The sequence below is a fragment of the Dipodomys spectabilis genome, unplaced genomic scaffold (assembly GCF_019054845.1).
Source record: "Dipodomys spectabilis isolate Male_0828 unplaced genomic scaffold, ASM1905484v1 ptg000081l, whole genome shotgun sequence".
In the NCBI taxonomy this organism is placed as follows: domain Eukaryota; kingdom Metazoa; phylum Chordata; class Mammalia; order Rodentia; family Heteromyidae; genus Dipodomys; species Dipodomys spectabilis.
In genome coordinates, this window is record NW_024870758.1 from 4,432,182 (window position 1) to 4,454,238 (window position 22,057).

Sequence of the window (22,057 nt, forward strand, 5' to 3'; positions counted from 1 at the left end):
GATTTAGAAAGGAAATTAAGACAATATCTTAAATGGTTATCACACAAGGATGAAAGTTTTGAAACTTGCAAGAGACTTAGAAACTTCCCCCAGGAGTATTTACTTCTTTTGAAGGAAATATGGAAGGTTCCATGCCACATTCCAGCCCTGAGTTCTCAAGCTCCCCTAAGACTTCAGAGTCTTCTTTAGTGCTGAGGAAGCCATGGGTACTTGCAGAAAATGCAGCAATGAGTTTCAAGGGCCAGTGGTGAGGAACTTGCACACTGGGCCCTCTATGTGTCATGCTGAGGCAGGTGACACACTTTTGTCTCAATTCCAGCTGCAGTAGGTCTCTGAAAGGTAGCCCCATTATTGTTTTTCTCTGGCTCCCTGTTCCATAAAAGAACACTTTTCCACTTGGAACTTACTTGTTGCCAAGGCTGACAAAACAGGAAGTAATTTGCATGCAATCTGCTTTCTTGGCTTTCCCAACCTCAAGAGTTTTTTAAAGCAAGTTTTATCCTTGGATTCCCTGGGTTGCTTTATGACCTCTGTTTCTCATAAATTATTTCAAACATAACCAAGCCAAAACATCTGCATATAGGTTAAATTATAAGCAAAAAGTCCTGTGCAAACACCGACTTTGTTCTTTGCCCAGCTCTGGGAGCATGCTCAAAATTAAAGCGTCCTCAGCCTCTTTTTGGCTTTTTTTTTTTTGGACAGAAACTGGTGGGGGTGGGGAAAAAAAAGGGGAACTGGGAAGAGAAGGAGAGGAAGTTAAACGTTGCTTCCTTCCCAGGGTTCCTTAGAAAACTCAATATGGCATCTTCCATGAGGAGCTTGTTCTCTGACCACAGCAGATATGTTGAATCTTTTCGGAGGTTTCTCCGAAGCTCCACGGAACACCAGTGCATGCAGGAATTCTTGGACAAGAAGCTGCCCGGCATAATAGCAAGGTAACAAAGAGGGCCGTTTTTGTCAAAGGGACAAGCCTGGGTGATGGATAGGTCGAGCCCAGCGCTGGGGGTGGGTGAGGGGCTGGGCGCAGGGATAAGGGCAAGTTACTGACAGCAGCTTGCACCAGCCCCACCTCCCGCTCTCCCCGGAGGCCTCCTGCAGCTCTGGGTCACACTTTCCCTTTAAACATCCAGAGCTCTGACTTGGGCTGCTTTTCCAGCTGCACAGAGATAACTATTAACCATTTGCAGGCCCAATTCCATGTTCCTTTGGGGGGGGAGAAAGATAAAATACAAAGCTTTCAACTCCAGACTGTTCTACCCTTCTCCAAATATGACATTAAAGAAAAAGCCTCCAATGGAGTGGAGTGTTCATTTCATGTGAAGAAAATGTAAATAATTGCCGTATGCTATCTGCTTCTAAGGATTGAGTGGATGTTTCTAGGTTCTCGTAGTATCTGTTTCAATTCATTTTTATTTATCTCTGATTATAGCTATCATTCTCCGAAAGAATGAGATTTTTTTTCTTCCAACTTTATATTAGCAACGTGGCACCTAAAAAAATAGAGTTTCTCCATTATCAGTGAAACTCACTGTTTCTAGCCTGCTCAGGAGACTCCCTTTTTTTTTCTTCTTCTGTGATTAATGTGTTCAATTTGTGCCTGAGCTGATAAGCATTATGAGAATAACAGATTCCACATGCTAAAGATAATCAAATCACCTAACTGGAGATGAATTGCTGTAACTCCCTCTGCTTCAGGAAATAATGATGGAAACTGGGAAGAAATGAATGACTGTGCATTCCATCTAATAGAGAGGGGGAGGAGAAACTTGATATTTTATCTTTTGCTAAATTTCTCTTTGGTAGGCGTGGAATGTTTTCCCAAGCCAGAATAAATAAACACTGCTGGCTGCATACAGTCTTCCTTAATTTAATTAAAAAATTAAATTTAAAAAATTTACACAGCTTGTTTTGAAAATATTAGTTTCTGAAAAGAACCCCAGAGTATTATGTAATATATGAACAATTAACATGCATTAGGCTGGCTATAAGAAAAAAAATCAAACCCAGATCTAGAAACTATAGCTTACCTCATTGTGTCACTTACTTACTTCTAAACTTAAAGGTAACAAATTAATTCCCTATTCTTTTCCAAGTGTAAGAGAATTTGTTTATTTCTATAGCTTATCGAAGTCCCTAGTTTTCCTCAGCCATAAGGCTGAGTCTAAAGAGACATCATGGATGGATGTAACATAGGGAATCATGGATGCCCTCTTCCCAGTTTAAGCATATCTAGTTTAACTGGAATGTAAAATTCGTGATGGATTGATTTTCCAAGTTATAACTAAATTTGCATTATAATGGTAATAGAAATACTTGAATCAAATTGTCAACCTTTAAGAAGGGAGTGTGGGGTTATTTCCTGAAAATAATGTTTAAAATTAGGTTTAGCTAAAAGTCCTCTGTTTTTTGGTTGAAGGTGTTCATGTGTATGAGATGCTAAAAAGTGGTTCAGAATATCATTGTACCTACAAGGGCAGGTTTTGCTGAGGGAGTGGTTTGCTGTGCTAATTGTGTGTGGACCTCACTGTTATTTGGGAATGGTTGCCACTTAATATTTTTATTAAAGGAAGATGGTTTTCATTTTGTTGTCATTTTTTTGTTGTTGTTGTTGTTGTTTGCTGCTGGTTGGTTCTGGGGATTGGGTGCTGTCTTTGAACTTCTGTTGCTCAAGGTTGGCACTCTACCACTTGATCCACAGTTCCACTTCTGGCTTTATTATTTTTTTTAATAGTTAGTGAAGATAAGGGCCTCCCAGACTTTTCTGCTAGGACTGGCTTCCACCCCCAATCCTCAGATATCTGCTTCGTGCATAGCTAGGGTTATATGCATGAGCCTGGCTGAAGATGTTTTCATATTTGAAACAAACAAACAAACAATGGTTCTAAAAAATAACAACAATAACTACAACGAATAGTGTCCCTTCTTTTCTAGCTCTGACTTTCACTATCCAGAAACAATCATTTTCAACCTTCAAAAATATTTCTTATGTTATTTCCTTTCATAATTCTAAATAACCTGCTTATTAAATTAACTAAGTAAAACAGATCTTTCTCATCTATCAATTGCATTATTTGTGCCAAAAACTTTGATTAAAATACTGGTGTGTGCCCAGTTTTCCTAGTACATATAATTCAGAACTTAGTAATATCTATACTTACTTTGTTGCCTTTTGTACTAATCTCTTGTCAATATATCACATATATTTCCTTTTGTACTAATCTCCTCTCAAATATGTAAGTGACCTATATAGTTTTTTACTGTGAAAACATTTTTCTGGCCAGGTGCTGGTGGCTCATGCCTATAATCCTAGCTACTCAGAAGACTGAGATCTGAGGATCATGGTTCAAAGCCAGCCCAGGCAAGAAAGTCTGTGAGGCTCTTCTCTCTAATTAACTACCAGAAAACTGGAAGTAGAACTATGGCTCAAGTGGTAAAGTGCTAGCCTTGAGCTGAAGAGCTGAGGTCCAGCCCAAGAATTCAAGCCTCATGACTGGAAAATGTAAAATAAAAATTCTGGAGTGCTCTGTTGAAAAAAATTGCTTTTAGTTGGCCTCACAGCTATTAATGAGGTTTTTTTTTCATTTACTTTGAAATTCTTATTTCTCTTTCATATATTTTCTTGATGTTGGGTGTTTTATTTTTCTTCATTTCTTCAGCCTACCATTTTTTTGAGGTAATAGTATATGGGCTTAGGGTAAACACAAGGCAAACTATTTGAGGCTTTGTGTTTTAAAAAAAATGCCTTTATTTATTAGACAGTTTAACTAGGTATAAAATTCTGTACTGAAAATGATTTTATATCACAAATTTAATGATATTTTTAAATTGTCATTTAGCTACTATCTAATGAATCTAGTGTTTATTCAAAAGAGCTATTTTTATATAAATAAAACCTTTTGGTTGGTTTTGTTGACCTTACTTTGAATTTTTTTTAGGATTTCCTCTTTATCTTAATACTATACTATTCTGAGTTGTACAGTAGATCTTTTTCACCCACTTTTTTGCTCATACTCCTTAGGCTGCTCAGTTAAGATTCAGATTCTCCAGAGAAACTTCAAAATTATCTGATCATCCTTCTCCACAATTTTCTTTTTTTTAAATTGTCTTCATCAACCATAAGACCTCTTAGATTGCTTCTCTATTTTAAAATATATTTTCAGTGTTCTATGTTATCTGTCAGCTGACTATTGATATTTTTGTTACTATATTAAAAATATTCCTTTGTATAGTATACTTTTCACCATTATACTACTCTTATCTATTACAAAATATTCCTGTGCTGTCTGAATGTACCTTCTATACTCACATACACTCAGACACACACACACCCCAATTTGTGTTCTGCATTGTAGCCTTCCTACACTAGCTACAGGACCATTTTTACAAATGAATAAGTGGTATAGATAGAAGATGATGATGTACTAAAGTTTATGATTATGAATCGGAATATAATTTAGAACATTGGCAAGGGGTACAGGTTTTTCATTGGTATCTTTGACTCTAGCCTTCCCAGTTTCCTCAAAACCAGGCTTCAACTTTTGTCTTCATCCTGGTACTCTGTGCAAGATCTTTAATTTCAGCAACAACCTCACAGTCCAAACACACAGACACTGTTTCTCCAGTTCCCATTTCCCTTCCACTTGTCATCTATTCCCTTCTCACTTTCATCTTTTTCCAACAGTCTCTAGTTCTCCCCCCTCTTATCAAGGTCATTTTTAATCCTTCTTTCATATATTGGTCTGAATCTTTCTTTTCAAACTGTTTTTAATGAATATATTTATTCTTCCAACTTCAGTGGAGTTTTTTTCCCCATTTGTTTAGTAGTGTACTCTGCTTTCTTGAATACTACAGTTGCTTATCCCTGCTTCTCATTGCCCAGTGCCTCTCCAAACTTTATCATTTTTTTCTGTCTCTTTTGTGTGGTCCTTGAAGTTCAGTGACCTAAAATGTGGTGTTGTTTCACCTTCCCACTACTCTTTTATGTGGCAATATCATTGGATGATGGAGTACACTCTCCTGTTTTTGACCACTGCCTTATGATGATAGTTCCCTAGAATGTGTAATTGACCCTGCTCTCTCTTAAACCCAGCTGAAATTTTACACATACAAATTTCTGCAGAGTTCACATTTTTAAAAACCAGATAAAATGAAACCTTGCTTATCACACTATATAATCAAGTTTCTGGAACCACCTCTTGCCGAGGTATCCAAGCTGAACCCACAGTCATCATTGTGCATGTGGACACTTTCCTGACCCCTTCACACCTAGCTATAAACAAGCCCTATTACTTACTTCTCAGCCTATGTATCCATTCTGATTCTATTACTAAAACAAATTCAGGGTTCTATGAATTCACATTTTAAATGGAGAGGAAGTAGTATGTTATTCACTTGTGGAACTCAATGGCTAGAATAAATATATAGCAAGTAAAGTCATTATTGACCTATCGCCATTTATAATGAATGGCATTTCATACCACCACACTCAAATGCCCACATTTTCTGTCTGTAGTCTCCAAACAATCTCTAAACAAACATGATTTCCTAATTATGAGCTGTTCATGGGACTGTTTCTAAGTCTCCCAAGTAAATACAGTTAAGAATGGAATCTATACTTTAAGGATATCCTAAAGACAGTCATATAATCACTGAAATGACTGGAGAATTTTATTGGCCTCGTTTCACTTCATTAGAGTTTTAGTACTGTTCTTTTTAAATAGATTTGATAATCAGATTTTGAAAAACACCTAACATTTTTTTTCTTATATCGTCTGATTTTCTTTTTTCAGTATTGGAGACTCAAAGTCAGAAATTAAGATTCTGAGCATAGGCGGAGGTGCAGGTATGTATAATATACCCAATAATATATATTTCACTGAAAATATGCTATTTCATGGCTATGTTAATTATTCTTTTGCTTGCTGATTTCTTTAGTTTTTGGAATAGATCATTATAATTAAAATTGATGCCCCCAAGGATTTACAGGGTTTAGGATATTAATTTTCATATTTATTTGTAGTATACTTTAAGATATGGCTTCTTTATTCCTTCTTTTTGCGGGTCATGGGCTTGAACTCTAGGCCTGGATGCTGTCCCTTAGCTCTTCAGCTCAAGGCTCCTGCTCTACCACTTGAGCCACAGCACTACTGGCTTTTTCTGCTTATGTGGTGCTGAGGAATCGAACCCAGGGCCTCATGCATGCAAGGCAGGCACTCTACCACTGAGCCTCTTCCCAGCCCCACTTTATTCTTTTTATGAATAGAAAAACAAGATAATATTAAAGCTTATCTTTATCAACAATAATTTAAATATTTATAGAAAAGGAAAATTTCATAAGGTCTTTAAATTTGTGCCATTTAAAGCAAGGCCTATAGACTGGTTATTTATTTGTTGACTGTTATTGGTCCATGAGTGGATTTGAAATATTCACCAGAATGCAGTTGCTACATATACACTTCATTGAGAAAGACTCACTTTGGGGTAAAAGTTTGCTGAATGACATAATTAATTTACCTAATTGTGAACCCAGTTTGAGTTACATTGGCCTCAACCTCCCTTTCTCTATTTGAGTTCTGGAACTGTGTTCTAACCATTCAAAACATTTACACTACCCTCCTTTGTATTATTGTACTTAGAGTTAATACTTTAATGAAATTGCACATATAGCCTTGGCTGAGACAAAAACTGCAATTTGCTCATCAGTGAAATAGGAGCATTGAGTCTTATCTCACAGGATTATAATGAGAATATCATGTGATTATTCTATAAGGGAAAGGCTATTCCTTTCTGCAAAAATCAAACACAAAGTTCTATTTCAAGAATTGGTATTTCCTTTAAATTTATTTTCATCTGTATGTTTCAGTTAAAATATTGTTTTACAAGACAGGTAAATGTTATCTATTCAGGCTTTTGTTTCTGGGTCCTCTTTTTGTTTGTTTTCTTTTTCTTGTTTGTTTTTTGTCTACCTGCTGGCTTAATTATGGTCACCACTTGGAGAGTACACTGCCAATTGTGACTTAGTGCTAAGTTGTAATTCCTTTAGTCTGTTAAGTACAAGTGTTTCAGTGCCACATGAATGAGTTGAATTGTGGCCCATATTAACACAAAGCAAATGAAGAGCCCTCTGGTGAAATTGGATAGCTAGTTTATGATGTCATTATTTGTTCATTTTTCATAAAATACACTGTGATATAATGTAATAAGAACTAATCCTTAAAATCATTTCATTTTATTATCATCTTTCACCAAGAAAATAGAAACTAGAGAGAACAAATAAAGAAGGATACTGTCACGAATAATACTATAGAGAGTGTTTAAGCTAAAACACTCCATTATTGCTTACTGATACTATAAGCCCACAGGATTATAATAGTGATGAACTACCCAAAGAGCGTCTTATTAATTCACTTAACCAAGATAGTCATTTCCAATTTTTGCATATGGGTCTCAAGTAGCCAACGGGCAATGAGACTATGATTTGATAGTGTCACTCATGCTTGGACAAGAAAAGAAGCCTTACAAAGAAAAGTAATTAAAAAACAATCCCTATCATGGCCCAGTTAATTGACCTCCTAATATAAAGTTAATTGAATTTCTAATGCAAATTTATCCAGATGCTTATGAGCTATCTCAAGAAAAGAATGTTTGGCTTGCACACTGATTTTTTTTCACATCAAGGTACACCTAAAAGCTAAAATAGAGAACTTACCAAAATAAAGGGAGTAACACTTAGTATTGTGGTGGAACTGAGCATTTTATTAGTAATAGTCTTTGCCTGGGGGAGAATATGGACACCCTGAAAGTGATTCTTCATTTTAAAAAATCACTGAAAACAATTTGAAAAATGCTAAGACAAATTCAAGTTATGAGTACCCACTTTTCACTTCCAAAGTAACCTATATGAAGTCAAAGCAATGAATTTAAAATCAGTCAGTCTAAGTGTTCTGTTATGAAACAGCATCATTCTGAGGGGAGAGAATATTCCACTTTGGTTATCTTGAGTGCTTAGATTACCTGTTGGGAAATGCTTAGCTAAAACCCTTTCATTGCCCAGTAGAGAATACCATGCCCAGAGGAACTGCCTATCCTTGCCTTGGAGAAGTGATTGCCCCACATGCTTTTCTATCTATAGTGAAATGTATTACATAATCTTCAGCTTGAGTGTCCTTACAAAGCAGTCACTAACCTCTAATCCGTGGCAAGTGAGGGCCTGATCCTTGTCCCGTACTTTATGCTTTGTTCCCCTGTTATGTCTCATAGGGTCCCATTGAAGTCTTAGCTTACAAGACAATTTTATTGACAAAAATATTCCATAATTAGTTTCCTAGACAACTACAAATGATGTTCTGCATGTCTTTGGGGGCAAATCTTCTCTCTACATTCATAATGGTGTGGCCTCTACTCCCAGCACAATTGAGAAACAAATAAACTAAATGCTTCCATAAATGAAATTACTGCTTTTATAGTACTGAGTGCTTATGTTCTTTGGAGTCCTTAGTTGATTTTCTTTTAAGAAACATAAGCATGAAGGTCACATGTGTGCTTTTTTCTTCATTAGAGGGTGTTATTTATATAGAGAGACTTCTGTAGCTTATGAAAAAAATGTAAGGTTTTTGTAAAAGGGACTTGGCACTTGAGTTCAATCACTAAGCAATCATGGCCCCAAACAGATCCAAAGAAAGGATATGGGTGACCAACTCCTGGGGAGGTCTTAACTTCACTTTTCTTGTCAATAAAACACAACTGGTGAGCAGCACTGCTATCCACAAATGGTATGCTCAATTGTTAGGGACATGTGCAAAATAAATACTGCATGAGGCCCCAAAAGAAATCAGGAGGAGGGGCTGGGAAGGTAGCTCAGTGGTAGAGTGCTTCCCTTGCATGCACTGGGTTCGATTCCTCAGCACCACATAAGCAAAAAGAAAAAAGCTGGACGTGGTGCTGTGGCTCAAGTGGTAGAGCGCTAGCCTTGAGCTGAAGAGCTGAGTGGCTGAAGAGCTGAGGGACAGCTCTCAGGCCCAGAATTCAGGCCCCATGACCGGATTTCTCCCCCCTGCCCCCCCCCCCCCAAAAAAGAAATCCGGAGGAAAACAAATCATGAATAGAAATATAGACCATGTAATTTTTTGCAGAACTTAGACTGGAAGTTGTTGGTACATGTACATGAGTTTGTGTGTTTAAACAGACACACACACACACACACACACACACACACACACACAATTAGAATCAGAATTTCTGTTCCTGGGTCTCCATGTGTTTATATCACACGAACTGCAGCCATTGTTTTTAGGTTTTGAGAATAAAGGCATTGTATTCTAAATCTTTTAGAACCTGGTTTTTGGTACTTCTTAAAATTAAACTCTCCAGTGGAGCTTCATTATTATTCAACATTTAATGAGTGTTGTCTTTATGCTAGATGGTGCATGGAAAAAAGAAACCCATATTCGTTTTTGTAAGGGAGAATGCTATTAATTTACAGTGCATATTTTCATGCCTAAACATTCCGGAAGGCAGTAATGGGACTATGTTCTTGCTCTCAGCTCTGCTTACATAAGAATCCTTTTATCTGTCTTGTTGTTCAGTTCTTATGTGCAAATGTCAGAAAGTTTTATATGAATTAAAACTAAAGTTATTGCAATAATCTCATCTTATCTGAGTTTATATTTGCATTTTCATTAACCTATTCAATACCAATCCAATTGGTGTGCAATATATAATGTTATTTTATAGATATTTGTTGATATTTTTTAACCCATCTTAGCTATTCCAATATGAAATACAGGTATTATTTGATCTTTTTGGTGGTTTTACTGGTATCTGTTAAAACCAAGTGAGTTTTTTGTCTTCCCACGTAGCATTCCTATGGAGGTTAAAGAGTAGAAAAGAAATCATAGATTATCAACACCCTCACTTTACAAAAACCTGAACACCATTAAGGCAGGACAAAACAGGGGTCTCATTAGTTCAGTCTAACCACTTGTATGAGGCAAATGCAAAAATTATAACAGCAATGGTCAATTATTTGACAATCTAATCTTATGAAATTCTTGTCTTCTTTCATAAATGCCATGGTAAGGTGACATGGAAGTTTAAGCTATTTGAATAGGAATAGAGTGTAAAATATTTGCTCCCAAAAGGCCGAGAGAGTGATTTCTTAGTTCACTGTAAGAACTTGCTAAAGATCAAAATTATCTAGAAATAGAACCACAGGTTTTGAGAAGTGAAGAGTCATTTGTCATTTCATGAATATCAACATGGACTAGAAAAAATACTTTTCAGGCGTGATGTAGAGGGATTCAGGCACTGATCCTCTTGGGTGTTTGGGCCATTCAAAGTACTTTTGAGCTGGGTGCTGGTGGCTCATGCCTGTAATCCTAGCTACTCAGGAGGCTGAGATCTGAGGATTGGTTTCTAAGCCAGCCCAGGCAGGAAAGTCCACGTGAGACTCATCTCCAATAAACTCCTCAGAAAAAGCCAGAAGTGGTGCTGTGGCTCAAGTGGTAGAGCACTAGCCTTGAACAAAAATCTATGGTTTGATGAGCAACCATTTAGGAAAGAAATAGGCCTTTCTACCTAATATGGCCATCACAATGTTTAGTTATATTGAGAAGTGAAATTTAATGGGCCTCCTTGCAATTTTTAGTCCATGTTCTAATGACTTATAATTTAAGATGAGTAACTATATTTCATAACTATGAAGTAATGTGTGTGTGTGTGTGTGTGTGTGTGTGTGTGTGTGTGTGTGTGTGTGTGTATTAGGACAATTACCATTATAGTTTGGGGCCTTGAATACAACTACATAGTTTAAAAGCATTTGTATATTGTAATTTTAGTAAGAGAATGTATCTCATTGTATTGCATTTCAGACTCTCAGGGAATGTGAAAGTATTGTTTAAAAACAAGTCCATTACAGATTTGAGAGAATGCAACACAAGGCAACAATGTTCGAGTCATTGTCATTAAACGTAGAGCAAACACAATTGTTTTGGCTAATTTAATAAGGCTTGAAACAGAAAACGGGGTAATGAGCAGAGTGGAAACAAAACTATCATTATTTGCAGATTAAATGACTATATATTTTTAGAAAAGCAAACAAGCTCAATTGTAAGTCTTAGAATTAAGAAAGCAGGGGTGGCCTAATACAGGAACTATAAACAGAAAGAAATATTCTAGATCCAAACTCTTTGTTAGCTTTTGAAAAGTTTTCATTGTCCATTTTGATTGTTTAAAATCAAGGTGAAAGTCTGTGATTTATGCTTAGTGTAATTTTCCTGAAGGACACATTTGGGTCTTGGCAGTTTTTGTTTGGATATAGTTTGGGATATAATGTCTTAGTGACTAGGTTTCTATTTGATATTTCCTGTTAACTATAACATCACAACTTAATACAACATACATGCAGCTCTGTTGTGGGTGTCTATTGTCTTCATTTTAGTATGGTGAGCCTGATAATATGTACACTGAGGATTTGAAAGTTACAGAAATTAGGGTCATTGTTCAGGGTCTCCTGAAACTTTATTCACAGTAATGAACTGAGAGAAACGATGGCAAATATCTGGTTAGCTATTGATTGTGTATTAAATCCAAATACAAAAAATGCTCAAGAAAAGTTTGTGTTCACCGAGAAGATTTAAAAAGCCTATTATTGTTAAGCTAAGAACTGGTTATTAGGCTAAGAATTGGTTGCTCGTTAAACCCTAGCCTATTGTTACACTGTGGTCTTTCATGTAAGCTATGGAAATAATTGATATTTTCCTGAATGAAATTTGACATTTGCTATCATGGATAGTTCTGCTTCTCATTTAATTTACACTAGCTTTGTCATGCTGTTTGCTTAAAATCTTGAAATACTTGGCCAATGGCCACTCCCCTGCTGGCCCTCCACAGTCACTGGTGGTTTCAGTGCCTCTGCTGCCCACCCACTTACTGCCCACCCATGTACTGGATTGGTTGTGTTCACCTAGGGGGAGGGCCTCTGAGCCTGTGCCCTTGCTGAGCAGCTTGTAACTCTCCTTAATCTTGTTTTCTTTTGAGAATTACCACAGACAAAGAGTCTCATTCTGAACATTAATCCTAGGTCTTGGAGTTAACCAAATAAAGTTAAAACTTTTTGCCCCCATATGTATGGTTCATGTTTAGGCTCCTCACAATAAAAAAATATTTTAAACTATATATATTTAACTTCACAGTTAGTTCTCTTAACACCATAGTTAGTTGTTTTTTTTGTAGGTCATGGGACTTGAACTCTGGGCTTGGGCGCTGTCCCTCAGCTCTTCAGCTCAAGGTTAGCACCCTACCACTTGACCCATAGCACCACTTCCAGTTTTCTACTGGTTTATTGGAGATAAGAGTCTCACAGGCTTTCTTGCCTGGGCTGGCTTTGAACCGTGATCCTCAGATCTCAGCCTCCTGAGTAGCTAGGATTACAGGTGTGAGCCACTGGGGCCTGGCTAGTTAGTTCTTTTATATGTTGTTGTTTTGTTTCCTTTTGGTGCTAAGAATAGAACCCATGGCTTTATGCATGCTTAGATCATATTCTACCACTGTGTTATACCCCTAGCTCCACAGGAATATATATATAAAAGCATATATATATATAATGCATGCTATATACTTATGCATGTTATATAAATACACCCATGCAGTACAGTCATATGTCATTCCATGACGTGTTCTTAAGTGATTTTGCCATTGTATGGATGGCATGAGATATAAAAACCCACACTAAAACATCTAAGGTGTCATTAGGCATTTTCTGGGCTCATCATTGTGTATACAGAGTTGTTGATTAACTCATTGTTGTGCATATGATTTTATACATCTATATACATAATATAAACTTTGTATATAATATATACATATCCATATGTAAGTATATGCATATAAAACCACATTTTATATATGCACTTTAAGTTATATATATAAGGTTAGTCATTAAATCAATTATTTCATGAATCTATTTTTGCACAATACAGTGTGATATAGCCATTACAAATAACACATTTCAATGCATTTCAATGTAATATTAATGTTTTAATTCCCAGGTAAGAAAAGCAGATCTATTCACAAACATTCATAATGATCCCAGACTACAGAAGGCAAAGAAAACCCTTAGGAAAGGAGTAAATCTAAATGAGAACTTTTGCTTTCTCTAGCAATGAGATATTAATTTCTTTTCTATTTTATACATTTCTCTATGTTTAGTTTTCTATAACACTTTATAACTGGAGATGGGAAAATATACCTAATTAAAACTAATATGACACATTAGTGATAACAATAGGGACTGGACTCCCTGGCTCTTTTTCCTTCTTCTTTAGCTAAGTGGTGGCAATCTCACCTGCTGCCCCAGTGCATTTTCATGCTAGCTTACATGTTTTGTTTTGTTTGTTTGTTTATTTTTTTCGGTTGTGGGGCCTGAACTCTGGGCCTGGGCGCTGTCCCTTAGCTCTTCAGCTCAAGGCAAGTGATCTACCACTTGAGCCACAGTGCCACTTCTAGCTTTTTCTTCTTATGTGGTGCTGAAGAACAGAACCTAGGGCCTCGTGCATGCAAGGCAAGCACTCTACCACTGAGCCACTTACCCAGTCCAGCTTACATGTTTTTGATTGACTTGTAACAGTACTGTACCTGAACAAATGCTTTAAGAGCTATCGGAGCTTCTATAGATTTCAACTCGGACTTTAGTCTATCCTTTCTTCCATGCTTGACTCCAAGGGAACTTTGACTCACAGAGATTGAGGGTGATGCTAATTGAAAGCAAGGTGCTTGTCCTCATTTCTTGATGGTTTCTGTTGTTTATTTGTGGCTTCTTACCTTTATTGGGCAACAGGCTCTTTGATTGTTTCACAATCAACTATAAATGGCTATTTTCTTAAGGAAAATCTATGTCATTAATGGTGTTGGGCTAACGAAGTGCAGCTCAGGTAAGAAATGAAGATTGAGACAGAAGGAGAGAGACAATTAGTAATGATGAGATCACAACCATGTGATTATCTTTGCCTACTCTGGCTAGCATAAACAGCTTTATTTTATAAAGATAGAAGGAAATACTTAACCGTAATGGAAAAAGCCAGACATGGTGGCATAGGATTGTAATACTAATACTTGGGAGGCAGAGGCAAGAAGATCTTCAATTTGGAGCCAGCCTGGGCTATACAACTTGATCCTGCCTCAAAAAAAGTAAATACAACTTTTACATTTTAAAATATGAATTTTATACATTAGAAGTTTAATTGTATAGAGTTTAGAATCTACCTTTTTCTTTGTATGTACTGAAGTAGAGTTTTAGTATCTCTATGTTTAAAAATTATAAGTTGGAAATTAGGGCTCACCAGTTTTTCTCTGAGTTGTCTATCAAATATCTCAACACTTCAGTGATCACAGCCTTTGGGGCGTTTTCTCTATGTTTATATTTCATAGAACATTTTGGCAACATGGCTTTCATAGGCATTCAGCAGTTGCAAAGTATTCAGGCAGTAGATTTCCTGGGCCAAGGGCCAGAAGACACATGAAAGCAAATGGCAATGCCCTTTTGGCTCAGGATTTATATTTATAATCCTCTCCCTGAAACCTTACAGCTATTTTAATATTCTCCTCTCTTCCTTTCATACTGACAAAACTGCTTCAATACTGATTCACCCAGGGGAAAAGTAGAGATAGAAGGGGAACAAAAGGGGGGGAATCTTGTCAGGAATCTTCTATCTTTCACACTGCAGCTCATAATCAGATTGTTCTTATTCTAGTAACAAACCCAGAGACGAAATTATTTCTCATTGCCAAGTATGGAGTTATCTGAGTAATCTTTCTTCCTAGAAATGTTTTTTTTGCCTGATATTTTAGTAACAGGAACAAGGTTGATAAAAAATCTTATTGCAGCATGTAATGGAATGAAAATTTTTTCCTGCTGATAATCTAAGGAATTCACATGTATTTCAATAATGAGAAATGAAGCAAAAGCAGGCTGAGTGAGATCAAATAGCAGAACTCACCAATATCTAATTCTTCATTTTCTTGACCTACAGATTTTCTCATTTAGGGCAGCCTGGGGTTCTCAAGCAGGGATTTGTATTTCATTTTATGTAGGATCAGTCAGTAGGATAAGCCAGACATCACAAATATGTGATGCATGCTTTTCTCAGTTGTCATTTTATTATGGAGCTGTGCATTTAAAAAGGCAAATCTCCATTTCTCTCATTCCTATTCTCCTTGAGGATTCTTGTAAATGTCACCTTTTCCAAGAAGCTTACTTGACCACTCAATTGAAAATCACAGAGACCTTCTGCCACAGCTTCCCATGTTTTTTAGTTTGATTTTTCTCTGTGATGCTTAGTGTTATCCAGATAGATTACATATTTACATATTTTATTGCTATATTTCTAATGCTTAGAATCTGGCATTTTGTAGCTTCAATTTATTGAACATTTACTAGATATCATGAAGTATGGTACATTGTGTCTCTAACACAGTGATCCTAGAACATAAACCATATTCCCCATGACTTATAAAAGCACAATTTCAAGGACAGAGAGATTTACAAATAGTTATAATTGTTGGCAATGCTAAACTTGGGCTCAGTTTTGTTGCTCTATGCACTAAGTTTTTAGAGATTTCCTTTAAGTGTTTCTATGTGCAACCATGATGTATTTAAAGTATAGCTTGCATGCTAACAAAATTGCTTCATGAAAGCAAGATACTCCAAAAATATATGACTTTTCAATTAAATATAACCACCCAATATAGCCCACAGTCATGACAAGTCCTTATATATTTGTGGCAGGTTTGAGGGATACAGTGGTACAAAGGATATTTGTTTACAGGGAAGGAGTTTTGTTTTAAATTAGCTTTTATTTAGCATTCATTCTTGGGTACTCAAGAATGAAAGGGGCAAAAAATATTCATAAGCTAACCTATTAGAAAATAACTTTTGATTAAATTAAAATATATTAGCTTTTGAAGTAAATTATGTTCAGATAGCTTTGTAAAATTCACAAAGCAGTATTTTTAATAAGTTGTTTTGACCTTCATTATAGCATAGACCATCTTTGTACTACATATTTCAGAAAAGGAGCCAAAGCATAACCAAGCTTCATTAAAAGCCCGTTGCTTCATGCTTCTTTATGTTAGTCTTCATTCTCCTCCGTAACTCTATGGGGTTTCATTTAAAAGTGAACAAGCTAATGTTCAGATGTTCTGAAGCTCAGAGGATTTGCTATGTTTATGGTTAGGTGATAGGTGGTGGAGTGGAGGCCTAAGCTCAGATCTAATTTTCTCTAAACTCTGATTCATCCCTTATGTCAGAAAACCTCTACCATAAACAACAGGCAGAGCCTTCCAGTTACTCATAATTATGTTAAAGATCTAGAGTAAGTGCTGGAAAACCTAGAACAGAGTAAATGGTAAACACACAGACTAGCCCAAGGGTAGTTTCCTGCTCAAATAATTATAATTCCCAGCATTCTCTCTGATTCACTCTCCCTGTTGTTCATGACAGCCAATTACTGAGCATGTATAACTTCTTTGTTTGTTCTAGAGATTTCCAAATGGTATTGTAGCAAATTATTGCACTTAAATGTGTTTTGTGTCTCTCCTTACCAATCTGTATGTTTCAACATTCTCTTGTATGATCACATAATATGTTGAAACGTATTTTATCCTCTCCACCCTAATGAGATCTTCACTGGGACAGACAATTGTAAGCAAAGACAGAATAAAAAGACAAAAATGGTTGAACACTAGTTACTGATGTCTTGGGTCCTAGCTACACAGGAGACTGACATCTGGAAGATCATGATTCAAAGCCATGTGGACAGAAAGTTTGCTAGACTACATCTCCCAATAACCAGAAAAAAGCAGGGCTGGAACTATGAACTAAATGTCAAATGGTATAGCATCAGGTTAGCAAGCTAGAGGACCAGCAGGGGAGAGAGAAGAGAAGAGAAGAGGAGAGAGACAGAGACAGAGACAGAGACAGAGAGACAGAGACAGAGACACACAGAGAGAGACAGAGACACACAGAGAGAGAAACAGAGACAGAGACAGACAGACCGATACACACAGAGATGCAAAGAGAAGAGAGAGATGCACATTTTTAATACATACAATGAATAACATGAAAGACAGCATAAGTAACTCAAAGCAGAGGCCTAGAACTCCACTTTATTAGACCACTTTCAACAAAAAAAGGTAAATGTAGGCAAAAATTCAGGACAAAGGAAAACAAATAGTGTTATGCCTCTAAAGAAAAGTGGAACCTAAACAAATGTAAATATGTGGGGGAAAAAACTAAGATTAAGGTTTGTTTTCAGATACTTCTGATCTTATCTCTGAGTTAATAAGAATCTATCATTAACTCTCATCTTACTTTGAGACAGAAAAACAGGGGGCGAGTGCGAGATCAGGAAACTTTGTTTTTCCATTTGCCACTTCTTAGTTTCTATTAGCTCAAAAATAATTGTCATGTTAAAGAGCTACGTTTGGCTTTCTTCTTCTTGGTCATAGTCGAGAATTTAGAAAATCCATTTTTCCAAGTTGTGACTTCCTTCTTGACTACATTGTTTTCTTTGTATTCATTCAAGTAGTTATTTGTTCACTTACTAGCTTGTCCATGTGTCTATCCATCAAATCACATATCTACCTATTCATTCATATTTATAAGCCATCAAAATGTCATTTTCTAGTCTCCCTAGTACAGTTATATAATATAGAAAGATTCCAACTCAGAGGGCCAGTCTTTTGGGTTACTAGATAAAGACCATGTCTAATCTTAGTATAGATACATCTTTCATATATTTGTTGTATTGCAATCATACCTTAGAACTACATGTTTGTGTTTTTATAAAATCAAATATGCATTCAATACATGAGAGGACAATAATGACACTAAGCTAAATATTGAATTAGCACTGATATAATCTGTTCAACATTACATTTTACATGCCTTGGGATAGTTATTTGCACATAAAGTTATAACCAAGCTGGGTGCCAGTGGCTCACACCTGTAATCCTAAATACTTAGAAGGCTGAGATCTGAGGATCATGGTTCAAAGCCAGCCCAAGCAGGAAATGCCATGAGATGCTTATGTCCAATTAACCACCAGAAAATCAGAAGTGGTGTTGTGGCTCAAGCAGCAGAGCACTCAACTTGAGCTGAAGATCTGAAGGACAGTGCCCAGGCCCACAGTTCAAGTCCCATAACCGACACACATGCGCACACACACACACACACACACACAATTATAACAACAACTCATTGACACAGAGTTCTTTGGTTATTGTTTGGCTGAATGATGATAAGGCAGAAAAGGATTCTCCAGAGAAACAAAACCACCCAAATATAAAATAACAAATTGTTTCATGTGATCACAGAAATTGAGCAATCATGGCTGGCGATTCAGTGAAGCTGGTAATAAATTCCAATCACAAAGATCTGGTAGTCTCCAGATCCAAGAAGATCCTGAAATTTCAACCTGAGTTTCGGGTCAACAAAAGACCAATGCCCCAGCTCAATTTTATATTAACCTTCACCTGATTAGATGAAGCCCACCCTATTTGGAGAGGACAATCTGCTTTACTTAATAGACTGGTCCAGATTGTCAACGTCATCCAGAAGCATCCAGATATCCTGGGTACCTCATGGCACATTTGAGTCAACACATACAACTAACCATCTATAAAGCATTTTTAATTGAGAAGTAAACAAGCACTTTAAAATAATTAATCTAACTAAACTTTTGTAGAAACCTTTTAAATTGTAGATAAGAAAAATCAAATTTAAAATAACCTAAAATTCTACCACTCTGAGATAACTACTGATTGTAATTCAATGAATATCATCTGAGCACTGAGCATTCAAAAGAAGTGCTTTATAACCCATGGATTCAGGCTGACAGATATTTGGATTTGCCTAACTGCTCAAATTCTCCACATTGATCAAATAGAAAATCAGTTGTTATATCATTATAACATTCCCAGACTTCAAAAATTGTTAATTTTCTTTGCTATGCACAAAAGGGGAAGAAAGAAAAGAATAAAGAAAAGGACAATGTGTTTGAATAGAGCTACTTAATCATTATTATTTCTCCCTTGATAACACAAATTTGGTGCTTTTTTTAAGGAATGAAACTGCTTTCTTAATATGTCTTCAGTTAATAAAAACAGCTGTTGGTTATGTGTGTCAAGGGTTAGAATATAAAAAATAAGTAGTTGAGAGAGAAGTGTTGGGGTTAGGATCAAGTAACGCCTATTGGCCATTCATATGTGAAAAGAGACTACTAATTGGACATGTTCCACTTTTCCTTAGAGAAGACTCCTGGCTTCTCATATCTTACATTCACTCCTGAATGTTTTGAGAATGTCTGAACTATTTGATGATCAAGTTCAGTTTACTTTTGGCACATTCTTTTGGCTTGTGTGCTCTCTAGACGGGTTTAATGATTGATTGATTGAAGCACATTATGCCTTATGGCTCCTGTTCAGAAGTATTCAGATGGGAGAAAAATAAATGGTCACTTCCCCACCTCCTCTTTTCTTGGATCCCTTTTACTCCTGGATCACAGAATTAGGGCCTGAAATTTTCAGTGATTTATGATTACCCCAGCTCAGTTGTTCACCCTAGTAGTTGGAATCCTTGATTCTTTTTAACAAATTAACTGGAATCAAGCCTTTGCTAGTGAGTCAAGTAAGTGAAGGAAAACAATAATTTAGATTAGGGAAGATAAGTAGAGTTTTTTTTTCTGCTGCCAACTGCAGGCAGGATTCTGGAGGATTCTGAGCCAAGTTCTAGGCTCTGTAGGAAAGGCTAATAACTAGTCATGATGATAGCATAGCACTGAAGACTCAAAGGTGCTAGTCAGATGAAGGGAATGGTGGTGAGGGAGACTATTCCACACAGAACAGAAAGGATGGAACAGAAAAGAAAAAGGGAAGAATCATTTAGCAGGAAAACTAATGACCAGGGAAGTAGACGAAAGGAAGGAATAGAGCTAGAATGATTGAAAACATAATTAACAGCACAGGGGAGAGATTCAAGAAAACATAACTAAATGCTGAGTGGTTAAACTAGGCTATGTGTAATACAATGAGAAAGATCTGAATTATTTTGTGATCTTTACTGCTGGGAAGGAATTTGTACAAATATTTTTGTTTGTTTCAAACAAAAGCAATTCTTTAAAGCAATTCTAAATTCTCAATAAAATTGAAAGGAATGTACAGATAGACCCATGCATCCCTCTCCTACAGACATAATCTCCTCATTAACATCTTAGCAAAGTTGCACATTTAGTAAAATTCATCGGCTTTCATGAACACATTATAATCACCCAGGGTTTGGATCCCTGTGCTTACACTCCAGTGGCTGATGCCTAACCTGGCCTGCAATATTACAATGGCAGTTCTAATAAGGTCCTCTGTCAATGACCCAGAAGGAGGGACTATCTAGTCCAGGATGTACCTGGGGCTGAGTAGATTTGATCGATTTGCTCTTTGAGCAGTTCTGAAATTTCTGGGTTTATCTTAGGAGAGGAACTAATTAAATCCTGGCATGTGGGGAGGAATTGTGGCATTTCAGTTGTTCCTTTCAAAATTGAACTTGAGATCTCCATAGTTGATGATTTTTTTTAAATTAAAAGATAGTGGCTGATAGATGCAAGAGCAAAACTTTCATCTTCTAGTCCTCTGGGGCAAAGGAAAGACTCTCTCATTAACCCATATAGCTCTTTCTTAATAGCTCTTTCAAGAAGCTTTTCTTTTTAGTCTGTACCTTCATTATTTACTTTTCAAATATAGCTGCAATAGAGATACTTTTTTATGTTCTTTTGGTATTTGGTATTTTCCTATTTCCTTTTGTAAGGCTGTTAGAACAATTATTTTAGATTTAGGCAGATAGGACTTCAGGTGTATTATTAATAGCCTGAGTATCAAAATACTGAAATCATTTAATCTGATTGGGAGTAATATAGGTATTCCAGGTAATTTCTAGCCCAAATAGCAAATGGCCAATAAATGATAGTTATGGTTTTTAGAGAAGAAGTAAAAGGTTTTATTTAGGTTGGGCCAGTTTTGGAGAAAACTAGGCTTCTTTCTTCCCGCATTTCAGCTCCCTTTCTACTTACCTTCCTTCTATTTCACATACACCATCTCCAGAGTTGGGGTCCCTAACTAACTTTGGGATTTCATTCTGCCATTAACTGACCTCTGTTTCAAGCCTAGCAGCTTCTGTTCCTTATCATTCTCATCCTTCATCTAGATGCTCCAATCTTATCACCCATGCTTTAGCTGCCTGTCATGTCTAACCTTGAAAAGGTTCTGTTAATGTCATGTATGCCAAAATACTAAAGACTCCTAATTTTCATATGCTAATCTTGCCAAAAGATATTTCCATTTTAATGAAGGTCAACATCATAACCTAATCGTGTGAAAGTGAGAAACCTAATTTGGAGCCATCAGCAATAGGGAGAGAAGGAAATATTTTAGGAAAAGAGACTCAATGACAATAATAGAAATAATTAACAGCTAACATTTGTTCATGGCCAGGTCAATCTTGCACTCTGCTTTCCATGCATTATGTCTTTAAATCCTCTCACCTAATAAATTAACTATTACTTTTTTGTTATTTTTCTGAGGATCAAAATGAAGTTTGGAGAGATAGATGATGAAGAAGACAGGCTTGGTGCTCACGATTATCTAACTTAACACCCCTCTCACACAAGGCATAGAGGCTGAGTTCTCATCAGGGGAGGTCTATCTGCTCTTTTCCTTTGCTAGAGTCTAGTGTAGTACCTGGCACATGTAAACGGCCAATTAATAGCTGACAAATGAATCAATTAATAGGTATCTATTCTATGCATAATTCCTCTCTATTTACTTCAGGGATCTCTTCTGTCTTAAAGCTCCTGTCTTTTTAGTAGTATTCTAAGGACTCTAAATTGCTAGAATTTCTCTATGTTCTCCTGCTTTCGGACTTTGTGCCTCTGTCATCCTACCCTCTTTACCTATAATTCTTTACTTGCCTAAACTCTTTTCTCCTCATTTAGCAAGTCAGCCCTTTAAAGTGAAG

The 22,057-nt window shown here is 36.5% G+C and overlaps 1 protein-coding gene across 1 annotated transcript in view; it reads left to right on the plus strand.

The window, feature by feature from the left end:
- Positions 1 to 684: 684 nt before the first annotated feature.
- Positions 685 to 22,057, plus strand: part of Hnmt (histamine N-methyltransferase) — a 31,876-nt gene continuing 10,503 nt past the window's right edge. The window contains exons 1-2 of the mRNA XM_042683559.1: positions 685 to 935; positions 5,790 to 5,842. Of these exons, the coding sequence (XP_042539493.1) occupies positions 799 to 935; positions 5,790 to 5,842 (190 nt within the window). The 5' untranslated portion in view covers positions 685 to 798. The remainder of the gene's footprint in view (positions 936 to 5,789; positions 5,843 to 22,057) is intronic.